Source organism: Cydia pomonella, chromosome 9 (assembly GCF_033807575.1).
Source record: "Cydia pomonella isolate Wapato2018A chromosome 9, ilCydPomo1, whole genome shotgun sequence".
NCBI classification, from domain to species: domain Eukaryota; kingdom Metazoa; phylum Arthropoda; class Insecta; order Lepidoptera; family Tortricidae; genus Cydia; species Cydia pomonella.
The window spans coordinates 7,357,058-7,373,104 of record NC_084711.1 but is presented as its reverse complement, the minus strand read 5'-3'; the positions used below and the strand labels follow the sequence as shown (position 1 = coordinate 7,373,104).

General features: G+C 37.5%; 2 protein-coding genes across 2 annotated transcripts; both read right to left on the bottom strand.

Moving 5' to 3' along the window:
• Positions 1-905: 905 nt before the first annotated feature.
• LOC133521241 (alpha-L-fucosidase) lies at positions 906-10,486 on the bottom strand. Its single transcript, XM_061856087.1, has 7 exons — positions 9,972-10,486; positions 9,690-9,828; positions 6,876-7,012; positions 5,660-5,989; positions 4,521-4,661; positions 1,773-2,134; positions 906-1,031 (listed from the first exon to the last, which is right to left on the bottom strand). The coding sequence occupies exons 1-7, from the start codon at positions 10,207-10,209 to the stop codon at positions 936-938; spliced, it is 1,443 nt and encodes a 480-aa protein (XP_061712071.1). The 5' UTR covers positions 10,210-10,486; the 3' UTR covers positions 906-935.
• Positions 10,487-13,327: 2,841 nt separating this feature from the next.
• LOC133521240 (uncharacterized) lies at positions 13,328-15,507 on the bottom strand. Its single transcript, XM_061856086.1, has 2 exons — positions 15,032-15,507; positions 13,328-14,694 (listed from the first exon to the last, which is right to left on the bottom strand). The coding sequence occupies exons 1-2, from the start codon at positions 15,356-15,358 to the stop codon at positions 14,185-14,187; spliced, it is 837 nt and encodes a 278-aa protein (XP_061712070.1). The 5' UTR covers positions 15,359-15,507; the 3' UTR covers positions 13,328-14,184.
• Positions 15,508-16,047: the final 540 nt, after the last annotated feature.

Genomic DNA, 16,047 nt, shown 5'->3' with positions numbered 1-16,047 from the left:
CCTAAGCACCGAAAATTGCTTCAACTGGCATAATTATATCATACATATACATTGCATTCGTGCGTTCATCCATGAACTATGTTACGTTGATGTTGCCAATTTCAATTGTCTATAAAGTTTTCGATCCTATAAGAATCTTGATGTAGAATTTCTTCCTAATGTACTCTATGCACATTTTGGGGTTATCTAATTATGTATTCCAGCTGTTTACCTGATTATTATGTTCTAAAGATTGTATACATGAATACACTTGTTTGACGTTACCTGTCCTGTTTTATTCCTTTGTAATAAACATGAATAATACAATAAGACAAAGAGCGTGTACATTAAATTTGTGCCTTCATAAAAGTTTTAGTCAAAAATACTGTTATTTTTTTTTTGTTTTTATCTCAATCAATTATAGCTGTTAGAGACTTCATAATATATTGTCACTGATAAGTTGAAAAATTGTACTGAAATAAAATTCATTAGCCGGGTATCATGTGGTATATATATAAAATGCGATCTTATTTGGGAATGTTACCTACGTGCTAACAACACGTGTCACGCGTTATCGTGTGTGGAGAGGTATGCATTGGGCACTAGTAGAAAATAGATAGTGATATGCAAAAAGGTGGGTTGCAATATCGTCAGGTGACAATAGAAACTCACATATTCCAAAAAAAAAAACCTTTCTTTCTTTGTAATTAGTGAGTTTTACTTGTCACCTGATGATATGTTTAGCCACTTTCTATTTGATGCAGACTACTAGCCCCACGCACGGCTGTACAGTTAATTGGTATCATGATTAACGCCAGTAGCAATACCTTTTTACATGTAATACGAGTTGACATACATTTTCCGCTCGTACCAGGTTAAAATTGGGCTAATATCTTTGCAATAACGTTGTAAAATAACACAAAGAGTTAATATAAAACATGTTTATTTAAAATAAATTATTTTAAAGTAAATTTCAGTACCCATGCGTTTGTAGACTTGACCACAGCTTTGTCCGGCATCGAGATTAAAGCTCGCCCATCTTTTATCGTCCACTGAAAAAAAAAAATACATTAATATCAAGTAAGCTACATCTGGTGTGACACGTGTAGTTAGCGCGCAGATATCATAAATAAAATATGATTCCTACATGTTTACGTATGTCGCATTATCATGTATATTAGTGCCTGGCACCAGTCCCGTGAATTTGTGCCGCTTAGGTTTTAAGATATACAGGATGTTTATTTAGTCACCTGCAATAGTTTACGGGCTGAATATATAGGTTATACTGAGCAACTTTTACTATAGGATCAACCCCAAAAAAAAATTGTCTGTTTCATACATTTTGGCTGCCTGACCTTGAGATTTTTTAAAAAAATTTTTCGCTATTTCGAGCAAATTTTACAATGGGACCTCCCATTGTAAAATTTGCTCAATATGACCTATACATTCAGCCCGTAAATTATTGCAGGTGACTAAATAAACACCATGTATAATATAAGATACAGTCAAAAGATATAATTTGTGACCCATTTCGTACCTTGTTACAGTGACAAACAACATGTCACTGTGACAAAGAGCGAAATGGGTCACAAATTAAATCTTTTGCTTGTACGGTCACGTCTGAAAATATCGATACGAAAAAAGTGCCTAAACTCTGTATACACGACTTTATTGCCCATATATTAAGGTAGTGTATACATATTTTTGGAATATTTTTCGTATCGATATTTTCAGACGTGACTGTACCATTGTACAACTGCCGAGGCAAGAGACAATTCCAATCATAAACATACCTGTATTTTAATATCCGGGTTACCCAACATCTGAATCTTATAATTTCCACTATGTAGCGTCATCGTTATATCCTTAACAACCAGCACGCTCTCTTGCGGCCATTTCAGCACGATCGCATAGATAGCTGTCAAACTATCAGTCATTAAAGGCTTCGATGTGGGTGATTGCGCATTGTACTCGGTTCTACGGCAAGTGTACCAGACGTCGCCGTTGGCGGAGTCGTTCTGGTGCAGCCAGGGCGAGGAGGCGTACACGGCCTCGCCGTGCTCGCCGAGCCAGGCGCCCAGGGACAGCAGGCGCTCCTGGTAGATGGGGGCGATGGTGCCTTCTTTGGTGGGGCCGACGTTGATTAGGGCGTTACCTGAAATATTGCACGTATCAGTTAGTGGAACGAATGTTTTTAAATTGCGTTTGAAGCCGTTGTGTAGGGCGTTATCTTGTGTTAGTTAATTTTAACAGAATCTATCTTCTGTTACTGTTTTTTCTAATCAGAGGAGTAAAACGTGGAATCACAATTTAGAAACGTCGGCTAGCGAGACAAAAACATGAGTAAATTTTTTTCTAGTTTAAATGCTGCGTCTGCGTGGTTGGTTACTACTTACACTATTTTTATGGCGTTGAACGAAAAACAGGCCTTATTGTCAGTCAAGTAACTTAAATCCGCAGACAACCTGCGAGCTAAGATTTCAATGTACTTCCGTATCCTTTGATATGATCATATCACTGTAATCAGTGCACTCTACATTACATTCAACTTCAACTTATCGGCCCGAATCGAACTTTAAGATACGTCAAATATTAGGTCTAGATACGATATGGATCGGATATGTCAGTGCCAAAAATTACGTTTTTGTCTGAAAACATTACTTTTGACACTGAGATATATCCTATAAATTAACCTTTTGACCGCCGTAGTCTGATATATCAGACAATCAATACCCAGCTCGTGTCGCCGCAGTCTGATAAATAAGACAATTTTTTTCATGTTTTTCTCAAGACATTCTTTACTTTAATAAAGTTTACTTTGGTTCTTTGCATAAGTAAGTCGCAGTAATTGTTAATTAAGTAACAGTGAGACTGATCTGTTGATTTTATTATATTTTCTAGTTGAAAATAAACTTTAATAATACCATTAGATTATGTATGATTTTACCCCAAGTCTCGTAGCCAAAGTCTTATTTAAAAGACACCAGTGATGTGACGATGATTGGTATTGAAATATCTACGTCGACTTTCTCATTCGATGGTTAGATTTACGACGTAAGATTTATGCATGCGACTGACCTTACTTAGCTAACCTATTTTATCACTTCGATATGTTCTTTTAAATAAATTTAAGAATGTTAACATGTTTTTTATTTCTCAATTTTTGTGTATAGTTAGCCGCTTAATTGGGAAATGTCTCGGATTACATGTACCTAATTGCCGAAAACAATAAAAACATTATAAAAAACCTAACCTAGGGTGCCGCCGGCACAGAGGTAGGGCTCAGGTTGCCGCGGTTGTCGAGGCCGCAGAAAGAGCAACTGCCAATACCCAACCCCTTTATTCGGTTCAGGACAGATTCTGTTTAAGTAGCCACACCAAGTGTTGATACATTCGCTTCATACGCAATTGCCATGCAGAGACTCCTTCTGCAGTTCTAGGTGCACGTTCAGCGTCCAGAAACTTGACTCTAGCAACACTACATGCCATGATGGCCTCGCAGTAAATGATCGAGTACCTAATCCTTGTCATTGTGATCCCGATCCAAGCAGTTCCACTTTACCATTTACTCTTTGGACATTTTGATTCCATGGATGTTTTGACCCTTGGACATTTTGACACTTGGACATATTGAGTCCTTGGACGTTTTCAAAGTTGAACTTAGAAATAAATATATTTGAATTGTACTAGTGCCTACCTTCCAGGGTTTCGTGAAGTCGGTTTTTTTCATCGATGATAGATATTTGAATCGATAAATAAGGCGAGACTCTGTTATCGTGGTTCATCGGTAATCCCTACTAAGTTATTATATTCCGCAATAATAATCAATACAGACTACGCCGTCGTCTTAAAAATGAGACCGCATGTGACGTCAAAGATATAACTTAGAAAATTTTAGTGGTGTAGATTACTCGATATTTCAAAGTTATGTTAGGTCAACAAAATATATAAGAAGGTACTGTTTAGTAGTTTTAAAACTTTGAATACTATAATAATATTGAGTTTACAATATTTATTTATCAAAAGAATTGTGTTACTGTGTAAAATTTTATGATTTATTATGCCAAACAACGTTGAAATTTTCAGATTCGATACGTTTCTAATGTGATCAATCCTCTCCCTACTAGTGTCAACTTATCAACGAAAATACAATGAAGCCTTCGCCAATGTCTGAAATAGTAGACCGCTCATGACGTCACAGATACGAAATAAAAAATAATAGTGATGTAGCAAAGTCCATCAATAAATTTGCATGGCTGGTAAAATTCACAGATTCAATCCATTAATAAAGGGACGAAACCATAAAAAAGACATTGGTAAACGTGATTTAATTATTATAATATATTTTTTTAATGATAAGGTGGTAAAAAATGAAGTTAATCACTGTAAACTATAAACAATAAAATATTTTATCGTAAGTTATGTGGCAAGCACTACACAGTTTGTTATTACTTAGTATAGGCGGCGACACGGGCACGTCCGATGACATCCTAAGCGGCGTTCAAAAGGTTAACTCTACCTTCCATATTATAAACAATTACCTCCACAACTGACGGAGGACACGACCTGGTACAGCAAGTCGTCGAAGCTGAGCACCTCGCTCAGTTTAACGTTCCTCCGGTAGCCCCACGACTTGGAGTCCACCGTGAACGCGTTCTCCCATTTGTGGGCCAAGAGTTTACCTGTATACACAAACTGCTTACTGAATGTCTTGTTATACCAATATGTACCTATTTTTAGAATTAGTACTATGTTATTTGGCATAAATTTACGATTGCGAGTTTAGTTCCTCAGTTACAGATCAAATCTCCAAAACACAAAAAGTATCTATCATACCTAAAACCAAAAACGGCTTTTCTTAAATATTTAACTATCTGCCCTAAGCCTAAGTAAATAATTTTCCAATAAAAGAACGTTGTTTGCCAACCTCGATTACATATCAGAACTTATATCTTTAGTGGTTTTGAAATGAACTTATTTAGGTTAGTGTGGAAAGTGTAGTGTTGAAATAAGTATGTGCTCAATTGCGAAAAAATTATAGATAATGTATACTAACAGATATGGACGTAGTTTCATAATACCATGACACCTATACTTAATGCATAAATAATACGACAATAATAATAAAGTTTAAGTGAGTAACTAATAGAATTTATAATATCCGTAGGCACTCCTAACAAAATATCGTTGTTTTTTCCTGTTAAGTATGAGTTATGCCATGGGAGTGACGATCAAAAGTAATGAACGCTTTATCGTTAACAATAACAATTTATAAACCGAAGAATCGAAAATCCCTGCTTGCTCATCAATGCCCTTTTCCATAACCGCTAAAGGCCAGTCAAACGGGGACAATTTTCGCCCAATCTGATTAAATTTCCTGATTAAATCAGGTGGTGTGGATGCAAACGCCAATTTGGTTTGCCGATGTCACTTTATTCGATTGTAAGATTATGACCGAAATTACCTATAAAACGGTGAGAAGAGAATACAAATTTCTGGCCTTTTTTTTATTTAGAGCGCTCAAATATCACCATAAATCTAAAATTGGTGATTAAATTGGAAATTGACGCCAATTTATTTTATGATAAATTCGACCGATTTGATCATCCCATTTGGACTGGCCTTAAATCCTAAAGGAACGCGCGCGGACTGTTATCAAGAGTAAATTAGATAACTATACCTGGGTTATATCTGTCAGCATAATTATAAAAATCTCCATGTTTGCCATAGCAGCCGATACCCCATCTATCGTTAGTCACGATCTCATCAGCGACCGGACTGTCGCTGTACAGCCAAGCCAGGAACTCCTGCGAATGCCAATAACGGTCGTGGGCCTCCCAGTCCCCATCGACCCAGAGAACTGACGGGTGGTAGTCGTTGATCAGCTGTTTCAAGTCCGGCCATAGTTTGTTGATAACGTAAGTTCTTCTACTGAAGTTAGTTTCCTTGTCTTCTAGGTAGATGGGGTTGTACCACTCGTAGAGGGAATGGTAGACGCCGAACTTGAGTCCTGCATACGTAAAAAAGGCATAAAGATTGTGATAACAATTTAGACAATTTTTAAATCTTACTTATTTACGCATTCACCGCCAGCCTACCAGGCGGGCGCTCAGTCCGTAGTCGCTTTTCGCTACATACGGGTTTTCACATATTATCCCTACGCTCGTAGCGCGTAGCACTCGCTGGCAATGAATGTGTTAAAGATGAAAGTCGACAACTAAAAAAATTATTAAGTTCAATGAATTAGAATTGATTTTGATTAATACCCATGAATTTATAAAATATGATAGCCATCAATATCAATAAATAAATATTTGGGGACAATCTTACACTAATCGACCTAGCCCCAAACTAAGCAAAGCTACGCTATATGGGTACTAGACGACGATATAGGTACGTATCTATATACGTTTATGTATATATAAAAAACACCCATGACTCAGGAACAAATATCTGTGTTCGTCACCCGAATAAATGCCCTTACCAGGATTCGATCCCACTACCCACTAGGGCAGACCGGTCGTCAATACGGTTATTGTAATTCAGGGTGTTTTTTAATATGTTTAGATGTTGGTCATACTGTTCATCATCAATTTCGCAAAAAAAAAAATAGGTTATCCCTTTGACCAAAGACGTTAACTGACGTGCGCGGCTGCAGCCAAATATCAACCTTCGTGCATTTTGACTAGGTTCACGATAACGTGCCGCGCACGATTGGCGTGACGTTCAAAGGGTTAAAAACATCGAGATCTGATGGGCCTAAATGTATGAAACAAGGCTATTTTTCGTGGTTTTAACATTGTAACATTGGTGCGACTATATGGGTTGAAAAACCCTAATTTTAAAATTGTGCTCTAATATATCGGTCCTTGGTCTATCGCTCTAGCAAAACCTACCTGCATCGCGCACGCTTTCCGCTAAGTCGCCGACCAAATCGCGATGTGGGCCGACGTCGAAAGCGTTCCAGCTGTATGAGCGCTTGGACGGGAACAGAGTGAAGCCCTCGTGGTGTTTGCTTGTGAGGACTATATACCTGTATAACATTTCAATTTAAATCTATATTAGTTTGGCCAAATATATTCATCACTTAAAAAGGTAAGGAAGGAAGGTATGGAAGGTTAGTCACCTATAGGTAAGTATAGGGCGCCTTTTTTTAAGTGATGGAAATTATTAGACCAAAAATAAAACGGTGTACAGTCCTAAACTACGCTTGTTGCGCTCGCCATTCCCCAGGCCCCCACTGCAACACTAATTCATTATGTTCCATTGGGAAAATTGGACAGGTGAAATACCAACCCAAGCATTGCAGTATGATATGATAAATGTTGCCAAATTATGAAATGTTTCACATCAAGAAAGGGGGCGTCCATAAATTACGTGAGATGATTAAAGGGGGGAGGGGGTCGAGTCAAATCTCATCTAATCTCACGTTGGGGAGAGGGGGGGTCTCGACAAACATCACGCAATTTATTCTCTGATTGAAACAAAAAAAAAATTATACTATTTTGGTCCATTTAATCCAAATTGTATGTACATGCTTAAACTAGTCGTAAATAAAAGCACGAACCAAATTGTTTTTTCTTTTTACAATAAACAATCCAACGCGTTTACGTAATAAACCCACATTCTGAAAAATCTCACGTGAGATTGGGGGACGGGGGAGGGGGTTGAATAAAATCTCACGACATCTCACCAAGGGGGGAGGGAGGGTAAGAAAATTGAAAAAAACACCTCACGTAATTTATGGACGCCCCCAAAGAAGAAGGCGCGCATGGTGCCTCGAAAGACTCGAGTGTGGTACCGAACCGGCAAATGCTGGCTTGCGGATTGCTACAACAAGTAAGGCGCTATACGTATCGCGCTTGCATTACACCGCCACGGCTGCTGAAGTGGTGGAGTAGTATGTACTGTATGTTGTATGTACACCAGAAGACCGGCTACACGCTGAGGGTGTTCCAGCTTCGATCGCGCCACTACGTGCACTTCAACTCTTTTGTGGTGCGCGTGCCGCGACGGCTGCAGGGGACCATCGGACATCGGACTTCTGGCCGAAGGGTGTCGTGTTTCGGAGGTACCGGGGCAAACTGCCGAATCCGACACAAGGGCAGCCGATTCAACGGACCCATGCCACGCCTAAATAGTGTTTAGTTTTATAAAATGTATATGTATGTTACTCTATAAGGTACTTGTAATATGGGCCTTGTTGCCTCAATCAAATTTTCTAAATAGATATATTACCCCGTTTTCAAAGTTACCCCAATGCAGTTTACCAAACAGGAAATTAATAATAACATTTTGGGAAAAATTAATTTTTAGTACAAGCTTTTATCGCTGACTGTACTGTTTTTTCCACAGGCAACTAATACTCATCGAGACAATTCTAAAAACCCCAAACACAATTAGGTTGCGTTGTTTTATCACAGAGTTCCTATGGCTACCTCCTGTCTCCATCATCAGATCAGCTTGATGGTACCATAATATTGTATTGTCACCCGACTTACATACAAATGCAAATTTTCAGCTTCATTGGAAACCGGGAAGTGGGTCAAATTTAACGTGCAAGATTTGTCCCATACATACTAACAGGGCAAGTTAAATAAAAGCTTGTAAAAAGTAGTTAACACCCTTAATTAGAAAGAGAATTCTTCTTATATTGTAAGTTACATACTTCTACAAACGTGTACTCGTCAGTCTAGACTTTAGTTGTAACATGTACTTTAAAACATAGGACATTCTTACACAGATTGACTAAGACTAAGTCCCAGAGTAAGCTCATGAAGACTTGTGTTGTGGGTACTCAGACAATGATTATATATAATATACAAATACACAGCAAACACCCAAGACTCAGGAACAAATATCTCTGCTCAGCACACAAATACATGTCTTTACCAGGATTCAAACCCAGGCCCCAGGACCATCGGCTTCATAGGCAGGGCTACCCATTATGCCAGACAGGTTGTCAAGATTAAGTCATGTAATATTTCTGGATAGGACAAGTTCACATTAATCATACAGGAAAGAAGTAAATTATGCTTGTATGCAACCTACTGTGTAAATTTTAGTACTTGATTTATTGCATTTTCAGTTGCCTTCTCACACTATTACCTATCCTAAATGCCTTATCCCTTAACCCTAATTCCATTGCTGTGTATAAGCTGTCTATTAGTTTTTATTTCATGTTTAGATATAGTGGTGTAGCCAGGCGTGAGCGTAGTGGACCCCCTTAAAGGGGTCTTGTGGAAGCCAACCATTTACTTTTAATGGGTGACTAGTGAATATACATTGAAAGTAAAGGGCCTCGTAGATGCGACTTCACCCATGGCTAGATTAGTTCACGCTACATCTCTGTTTAGATAAATAACACTAACCATTACAGGGCTGAGGGTATCAGTTAAATAGTAGAATGTTATGATTACAAGCAAAGGGCACCCAGTTAGTTATCAATAACGGAAATTTAAATCTTCTTGTTATGGCATAAGACCTTATAAACAATCAACAGTAATTTACTTGTTCTTGATAAATCATATATGTAGTATAAAGGATTCATAGCTTTTTTTTTACATTTTAATTTTCCAAAAACCTTAAACCTTTTTTTGAATTTAGAACATTCCCCCAATTAAAATTCCAAATAAATGGTGGAATATGAACAAAAAATTGCATGTAGGCCCCATGACACTATAATGGTATCTACAATGTAAGGTACTTACTTGGCTCCAGCTTTAGCGAACAGGGCAGCCCACTCTTCCGGGTCAAAGAATTCAGCGGTGAACATAGGGGCAAACTCCTGATAAGTAAAGTTTGGCGGGTAGTTCTTCTTCATGAAGTTTGTGTAGTTATCATTATTACCTACAAAAGACATTATATAAATTATAAAATATATAAACATATTCAGACAGAAGTCGTCAAACAAAAGCTTCTATCTGATTTTTTAACTTCATACGCGTAATAAAGAGAATAGTAAAAACATGTAAAAAAAGTTTTTCACTTACCTTGCCAGTTACTCCAAAACCATTCAGAACCGAAACTCGGAACAGAAAATACACCCCAGTGCAGGAAAATACCTATCTTGGCTTCATCATACCACTGGGGCAGAGGTCGAGTATCTAAATCATCCCAGTCGGGATTGTAACGTCGCGATACATCGAAGTTTTCCACATTGAAGTAAATTTCATTACGAATTTTTGCACTTATAAGAGGGAACAGAAAAAACAGTAACAGACTTTTCATTTTAGATATTTTCTTAGCATTAGTAGTTATAAAATAAATATAGAACACAATGATTATTAATTGCTATCAGTTTGCAAGTTCAAAACAAATTTACGCAACGGCCAGTACGATCGGCTCTAAAGAGCATATAATATAATGACTATGTTACCCGCCCCGCCTACCGGCTCCAAAGAGCATACAATCACTACGTTTACCGGCTCCAACAACCAAAACGACAAATTGACGATGTCAAAAAAAAAAACAGATAAACAACAAACAAAATCTCAAACTCGACCAATCAACTGATGAACTGACCAGTGTTGCCAGCGCATAACTCCAATTTCGGACGGTGTGTAATCTGAAAAGGGACGGTTTTTATGACAATGGGACGAAAACGAACTTGGAATATTTTATCATAGTGTATCTCAATATATGTTTAAAACAAATGTGTATTACTGAATTTGTATGTGTGTTAAAGTGTGATACTTATGATTTTATGCATTTGTAGATGTGCAGAGCCATAGATGGTGGGATCCTACAGATGTGCTAGCGTGCGTCCGTGAGGGACAGAACATACGCAACACAGCAAGATCACAGGTCGGATATGGTGGGCAACAAATAATCCGACCAATCATCTTGCTCAATTTAAAGTTGGGAATTTAAAAAATTGTGAGAATGTGACAAGGACAAACAATAATATCGCTTTTTTCATACATTTTCATAAAAAACGAAAACAACATTAAATATAGACCATATTTAATGATGTTTTCGTTTTTTTTTTCTCAGATTTTGATTTAAGTTTTTGGATATATAGAGTTCCGTTATCTGTACAAATCGAGCGCCACCGTTCCTCAAAAATATTCTAGCGAAAACATATAGAATTTCCGTAAATAAAAGGAAAATTACATACATATTTTTTGTCCTTAATTGAGATTTCGTGTTTATTCTGATCAGCCTAAACCTACCAATTTTCATATCAATCGAAACCTGAGAAAAAAATAAAAACTGACACATTTACTTACTCATTTTATAGGGACCGTGCGCGTTGGAGGGTCTGCCATCTTGTGGCCTGAATCGGAACTATAAACATGCACATTTACACGTCACGTGCTTTCTTGTGCATAGTAGGTTCTGCCATCTTGTGGGCTACATCGGAACAAAAAACATCACATTTACGCCTCGCGCCAAAAATCTGACGGCCCCTGTGCTGCCTCCTACAGTTCATGCACGCTCCCTATAAACGTACCTAGTTTCGACGGCGCTATTTGGGCTATGTATTTGATTCAGGAGGCCTACCGCGAACCACGTTCGAAGTGCTGTCTCTCTGTCGCACTTGTAAATTCGTACGTAAGTCTGATAGGGAGGTAACACGTCGAACGTGGTTCGCGGTAGGCCCTCAGATACTATTAGTTAACTTTGTTTTCTCGCAAAATAATCTAGATATGTTCCTCTGAGATAATGTCACAGATTATCACCTCCTCTGTAAGACTAAAAGTTTATATTCCCAATGCAAACTACATAATGACATTATAGCAGTTGTACCCAAATAATTACGAAGAAATAGACAATTATTTAATTGAATACTTACACAAATACAATAGGATTCACCACGTTACCGAAATTTGCCGTTTCTTTGACCGACCGATCAAATGGTTGTAGGAGAGTTTTTATACTTTCAACTCGATGAACGCTTTAAAACAAAATAATTTTGGAAAACTTTAAACTTAAGAACGCTCCAAGGAATAAGGGCTCTTAAGTACCTAGATCACAGTGTTTCTCTTTGACTCTCACTAGTCGCTTTTCAAGTTTACAGTCCTCGACGTTACCACAGATAATGGCTATAACAAAACAAACTAAAACTAAACTAAGGCGAGATGTAGATTAGATACAAACGCGGAAACTATTTTTGTTACGTAAGTTACATTTCTTATGTTGGTACACCTGTCAAACACTATAGGCTACTACAAAGTGAGATATGAAGCTTTATAAAACTATATATAAGCGAATGCTACACATTCGATATTCGCCGTGGATGGAAGATATTTATCGACCATGTAGCAAAGTAAATTGTCATTCGTCACTTTGAAAAGGGACGGTAGCTTGGAAGGGGCGGGAAAGGGACGGTGTGGCATTAAAAGGTACGGAAAACCGTCCCCTTTAGGACGATCTGGCAACGCTGGAACTGACAGGGCAACGGAGCGGAAGGAAGTTATTATAAATTAAAAACAAATATTTATAGTTGCCAGATACCAAAAGGCCTCTACAGACCTTGCAACAAAAGGCATATATTTTGGCAATTTTAGATAATTGCCGGCTAAAGCGCTTCTCAAATTTAGTAACTGACGACAGGGACGCAGCAATACGTATAAGTGAGATACAGATATCTCTACCCTGTCTAACGTATAGCTGCATCCCGGTCGGGCCTACAGGGAAACGCGAAAATTCGTTATATGCCTCTCATCACTCTTTCCCATTCGAGCGGCAGAGACCCAGAATAACGAAATTTCAATTTTCATGTTTCGTGGAAGGCCCTTAGGTGATAGTAACTGGCCATTCAGTAGAATTCGTCAAACCAAGCTAAGTCGGCAGCGATTTTGATAGCACAGAGTGTGCAAGTGTTTTTGTAAACGCCGTAATTTCATAGAAGTTTGACGTATAATCAAAATCGCTGCGAAGTTAGCTTGGTTTGACTCTAAGTAAGGTGTCACCATCAATCGATCAAATGCTGCAATGTAACACAAATCGCATGCAAATATTAGTGCGGTTTGTAGAGGCACATAACGTTTAAAATTATATACTCTGGCAAGCCAGCTTTGTTAGTCGAAAAGGGCGGCAAATTTGAAAAATATAAGCGCGAAAGATTGTTTTGAATTGCAGTTCTACGCACGAGCCTATCACACACGACACGAGTGGTGTTTCGCACCTAATTGAATTGAGCTAGACGGCATGTTTATAATGTATATTAAAATAAAATGTGGTTTGACCTTCGACGCTTAAATCCTCGTGAAATCAAAGGTTTTGATTTAATGAATGTACATACTATCATAACAGTAAACAATAAATGTTACCTATAAAATAATAAAGTGTAGGTTTTTCAGCTATAGTATGTAAAACATAGGGAGTAGAATAAAGCTATGTGTTACTTTCTGTATCATTGTATATTAATTACCGAGTTAGCATTACTAGAAAACTTTTTACATTTTATTGCTAACTAATGGCAAGTATAGTCAGCACAGCTGCAGAAACATCTGTAGAGAAGTTAGTAAACGGGGGGACGAAATGGTATCTCTACAGCTGTCTACATAAATATAATGAGAAGATGACTAGATACATTATCAATTTATCAGAAATACTGACACTGACGGTAAATTTACAAGCATCATTTGACATAAACTATTTAATTACTTTGATACAAATTTTGGCCAAAACAAATACCTGTCAGTATAATTTGTTCGTTTTTCTAAGATCAAGTACACCATAGTAAATGTATTGCTAACTTGATTTTAGAAATCGGACAGGCTATACTATACATGTCATTATTGTTCTTCAATAGGCGGGTCCACAAAGAGCGAGCATACGCGTTATTGTATGAGTCATGTTACTTGATAAATAAAAATTAATTGAATTGAATACGTCCGAGGCAATTTCCTCGCACACTAACCGGCCAGTGTAGATGTGTCTCGAGGCATCCGCCTATTTAACATGTTTGTTGATACACTATGTACCATTAACAATTTTTTTGTGGTTTATAAAAAATAACTAATGACTTAATTCTTAAACATTGAACCTGTTAATTGTAATCTTAGAATGTACACAGAACCTCATTAAGAGAGGTACTTAACTTAAATAATGTCTAAGTATAGCTTATTCTCATACTTAATAACACTAAACATAACACCAGAACAGAATAATGTCTTATACACCGTGAGTATCTTAATTCCTAATAGTATAAGTTTCATTTTTATCCACTTCCCCATTGGGAAGTGGATGACATTGCTATTGGCTGTCCACCTTAAAGTTAGAATAATGGCAAGCACCATTAATGATTATCTCACTGATGCCAGAAGTGGGTGTTTGGGATGTGAGCGGGTCTATGTGAGCCGTTGTTGTCATTACGGGTGTAGTGTAAAGCTTACTGTGTATGGGTGCAACATTCTGTGGCTGACTGGTGTGGACATACACAGTGCATGCACTCTCTTCTGTCTTTGGCTCATGGATCATTCCCATTTTAACTTCAAATATTGCATCCTGAATTTTCTTCTTTAAGACAAGTAAGTTCTTCTCGCCTTTCAAGGACCTTAACTCATTAGCAATGTATTCTCCGAACACTGAGAACTCATCTCTTGATTGTGGAGATGAGTACACCAGCTCAGGTTTCACTAAGTGTAAGTTGTCTGTCCGTGGAACTTTGTGGGGCGGAGAATGGTTTTCTAGTTTGTTTTGGAGTGATTCAACAAAGCCATCTGAGTTTGAGGGAAGACTACTGTTGACTTCTGAATGGTTGTCCTGAAATCGAATTTATAATAGTTGTAGTAACTTATATGCTGTGATATTACACCCTTTTCTACAGGGGCAGAAAAATTCTAATGATCTAATACGTAGAGTAACAGCCACCAAAATACGAAGCTTATTACATGCTTGTATTTTACTTTGAAGTTTTTTTTTTTATGTAAAGATGGTTGTTTTTAAAATATTATATACTTATATTAGTATCACATTTTTTTCTAAAGAATTGTTGATATAGAAAACGAGGTTACGGTCACATCCAGACCTGAATTAAAAGCCTTAAAATAGTTTTGTGCAACAATTATTCTAAAAGTTACCAAAGTAGAAAGACGCTTACCAGTTGCAAAACCCTGTAAGGTTTACTTGAGTCCTTCATGAAATGCAAGTATTCAAACGCGTACCAGTTACTCAAAAATCTGTCTTCAGGGTCCTCCTCGTTAGCCCTGGCCTCTCTAGCGGCTTCCCGGTTATATTGCGTACGCAAATGCTGTATTTTCTTCGTAGTATCCGACACAGAAATACCTAGTATTGCAGAAATCCCACGCAATTCTTCTTTTCTCTTCTGCTTGTCCCTTCGCGTATCACACAAAGAAGGGTTCCATAGGCTAGCATTCACTTGTAACAATTCTATTAACTTCAAAGTCTTCTCTTTTGACCACTCCATCGTCTCACAAGTCGGCACAGCAAAACGTAAACATTGGACTTGCAATGTTACTCAGGAAATAAATTGAAGACAGATCACCGGATTGTTTGCTAGACTGTGCGGATTGTTGTTCGATAATTCGGCTGCCGGTGCAAACTGTCAAAAGTCGACGCGCCGATCGATAAATTTGTTGTCAGACCGATCCAGCCAGTGTTGTCATATTTAGATTACGTTCAGATATCACAAAATAAACTATACCTACAATAAACAGTTAATTTTTTATAATGCAAGCAAATTATTTATCTAGTGTATACATTAGGTATGTATACGGTACAGGGCAGTATTTAATACTATACATATTTGTTTCTCATGCGCTTACCACCGAGTTAAATAGAGACACATTTTTGTGTTGTGTTACTATAATGGTATTTGAGCGGACTTTTATTTCGCGCTATTTTTTAAAGAAATTAGCTCTTGACTGTGTTTGTTATTTATTTCCAGATATACTGGATACCCGGACAGATTAGTATTGTTTTAACCTAATTCAAAAAGTAAAAAAAATATAGTTTCTTAGTGATTAATTGCATAAAAAGTACGTACTTAAGGACCTGTGAGTCTAGTTAATTAATTCCATTGATGTTACGAAAATAAACCTGTAAATTGATTTGCACTTATTTTGCAATTTACCTATTTCTAGCTTTGTTTTGTTT

Coding starts and splice junctions, on each gene's coding strand:
- LOC133521241 (XM_061856087.1), bottom strand. CDS start 10,209: ATGAAAAGTCTGTTACTGTTTTTTCTGTTCCCTCTTATAAGTGCAAAA. Junction 5,990..6,875: donor GGAAAGCGTGCGCGATGCAG/GTAGGTTTTGCT, acceptor TTACGTATGCAG/GACTCAAGTTCGGCGTCTAC. Junction 2,135..4,520: donor GTCCTCCGTCAGTTGTGGAG/GTAATTGTTTAT, acceptor GCAATATTTCAG/GTAACGCCCTAATCAACGTC.
- LOC133521240 (XM_061856086.1), bottom strand. CDS start 15,358: ATGGAGTGGTCAAAAGAGAAGACTTTGAAGTTAATAGAATTGTTACAA. Junction 14,695..15,031: donor CTTACAGGGTTTTGCAACTG/GTAAGCGTCTTT, acceptor ATTCGATTTCAG/GACAACCATTCAGAAGTCAA.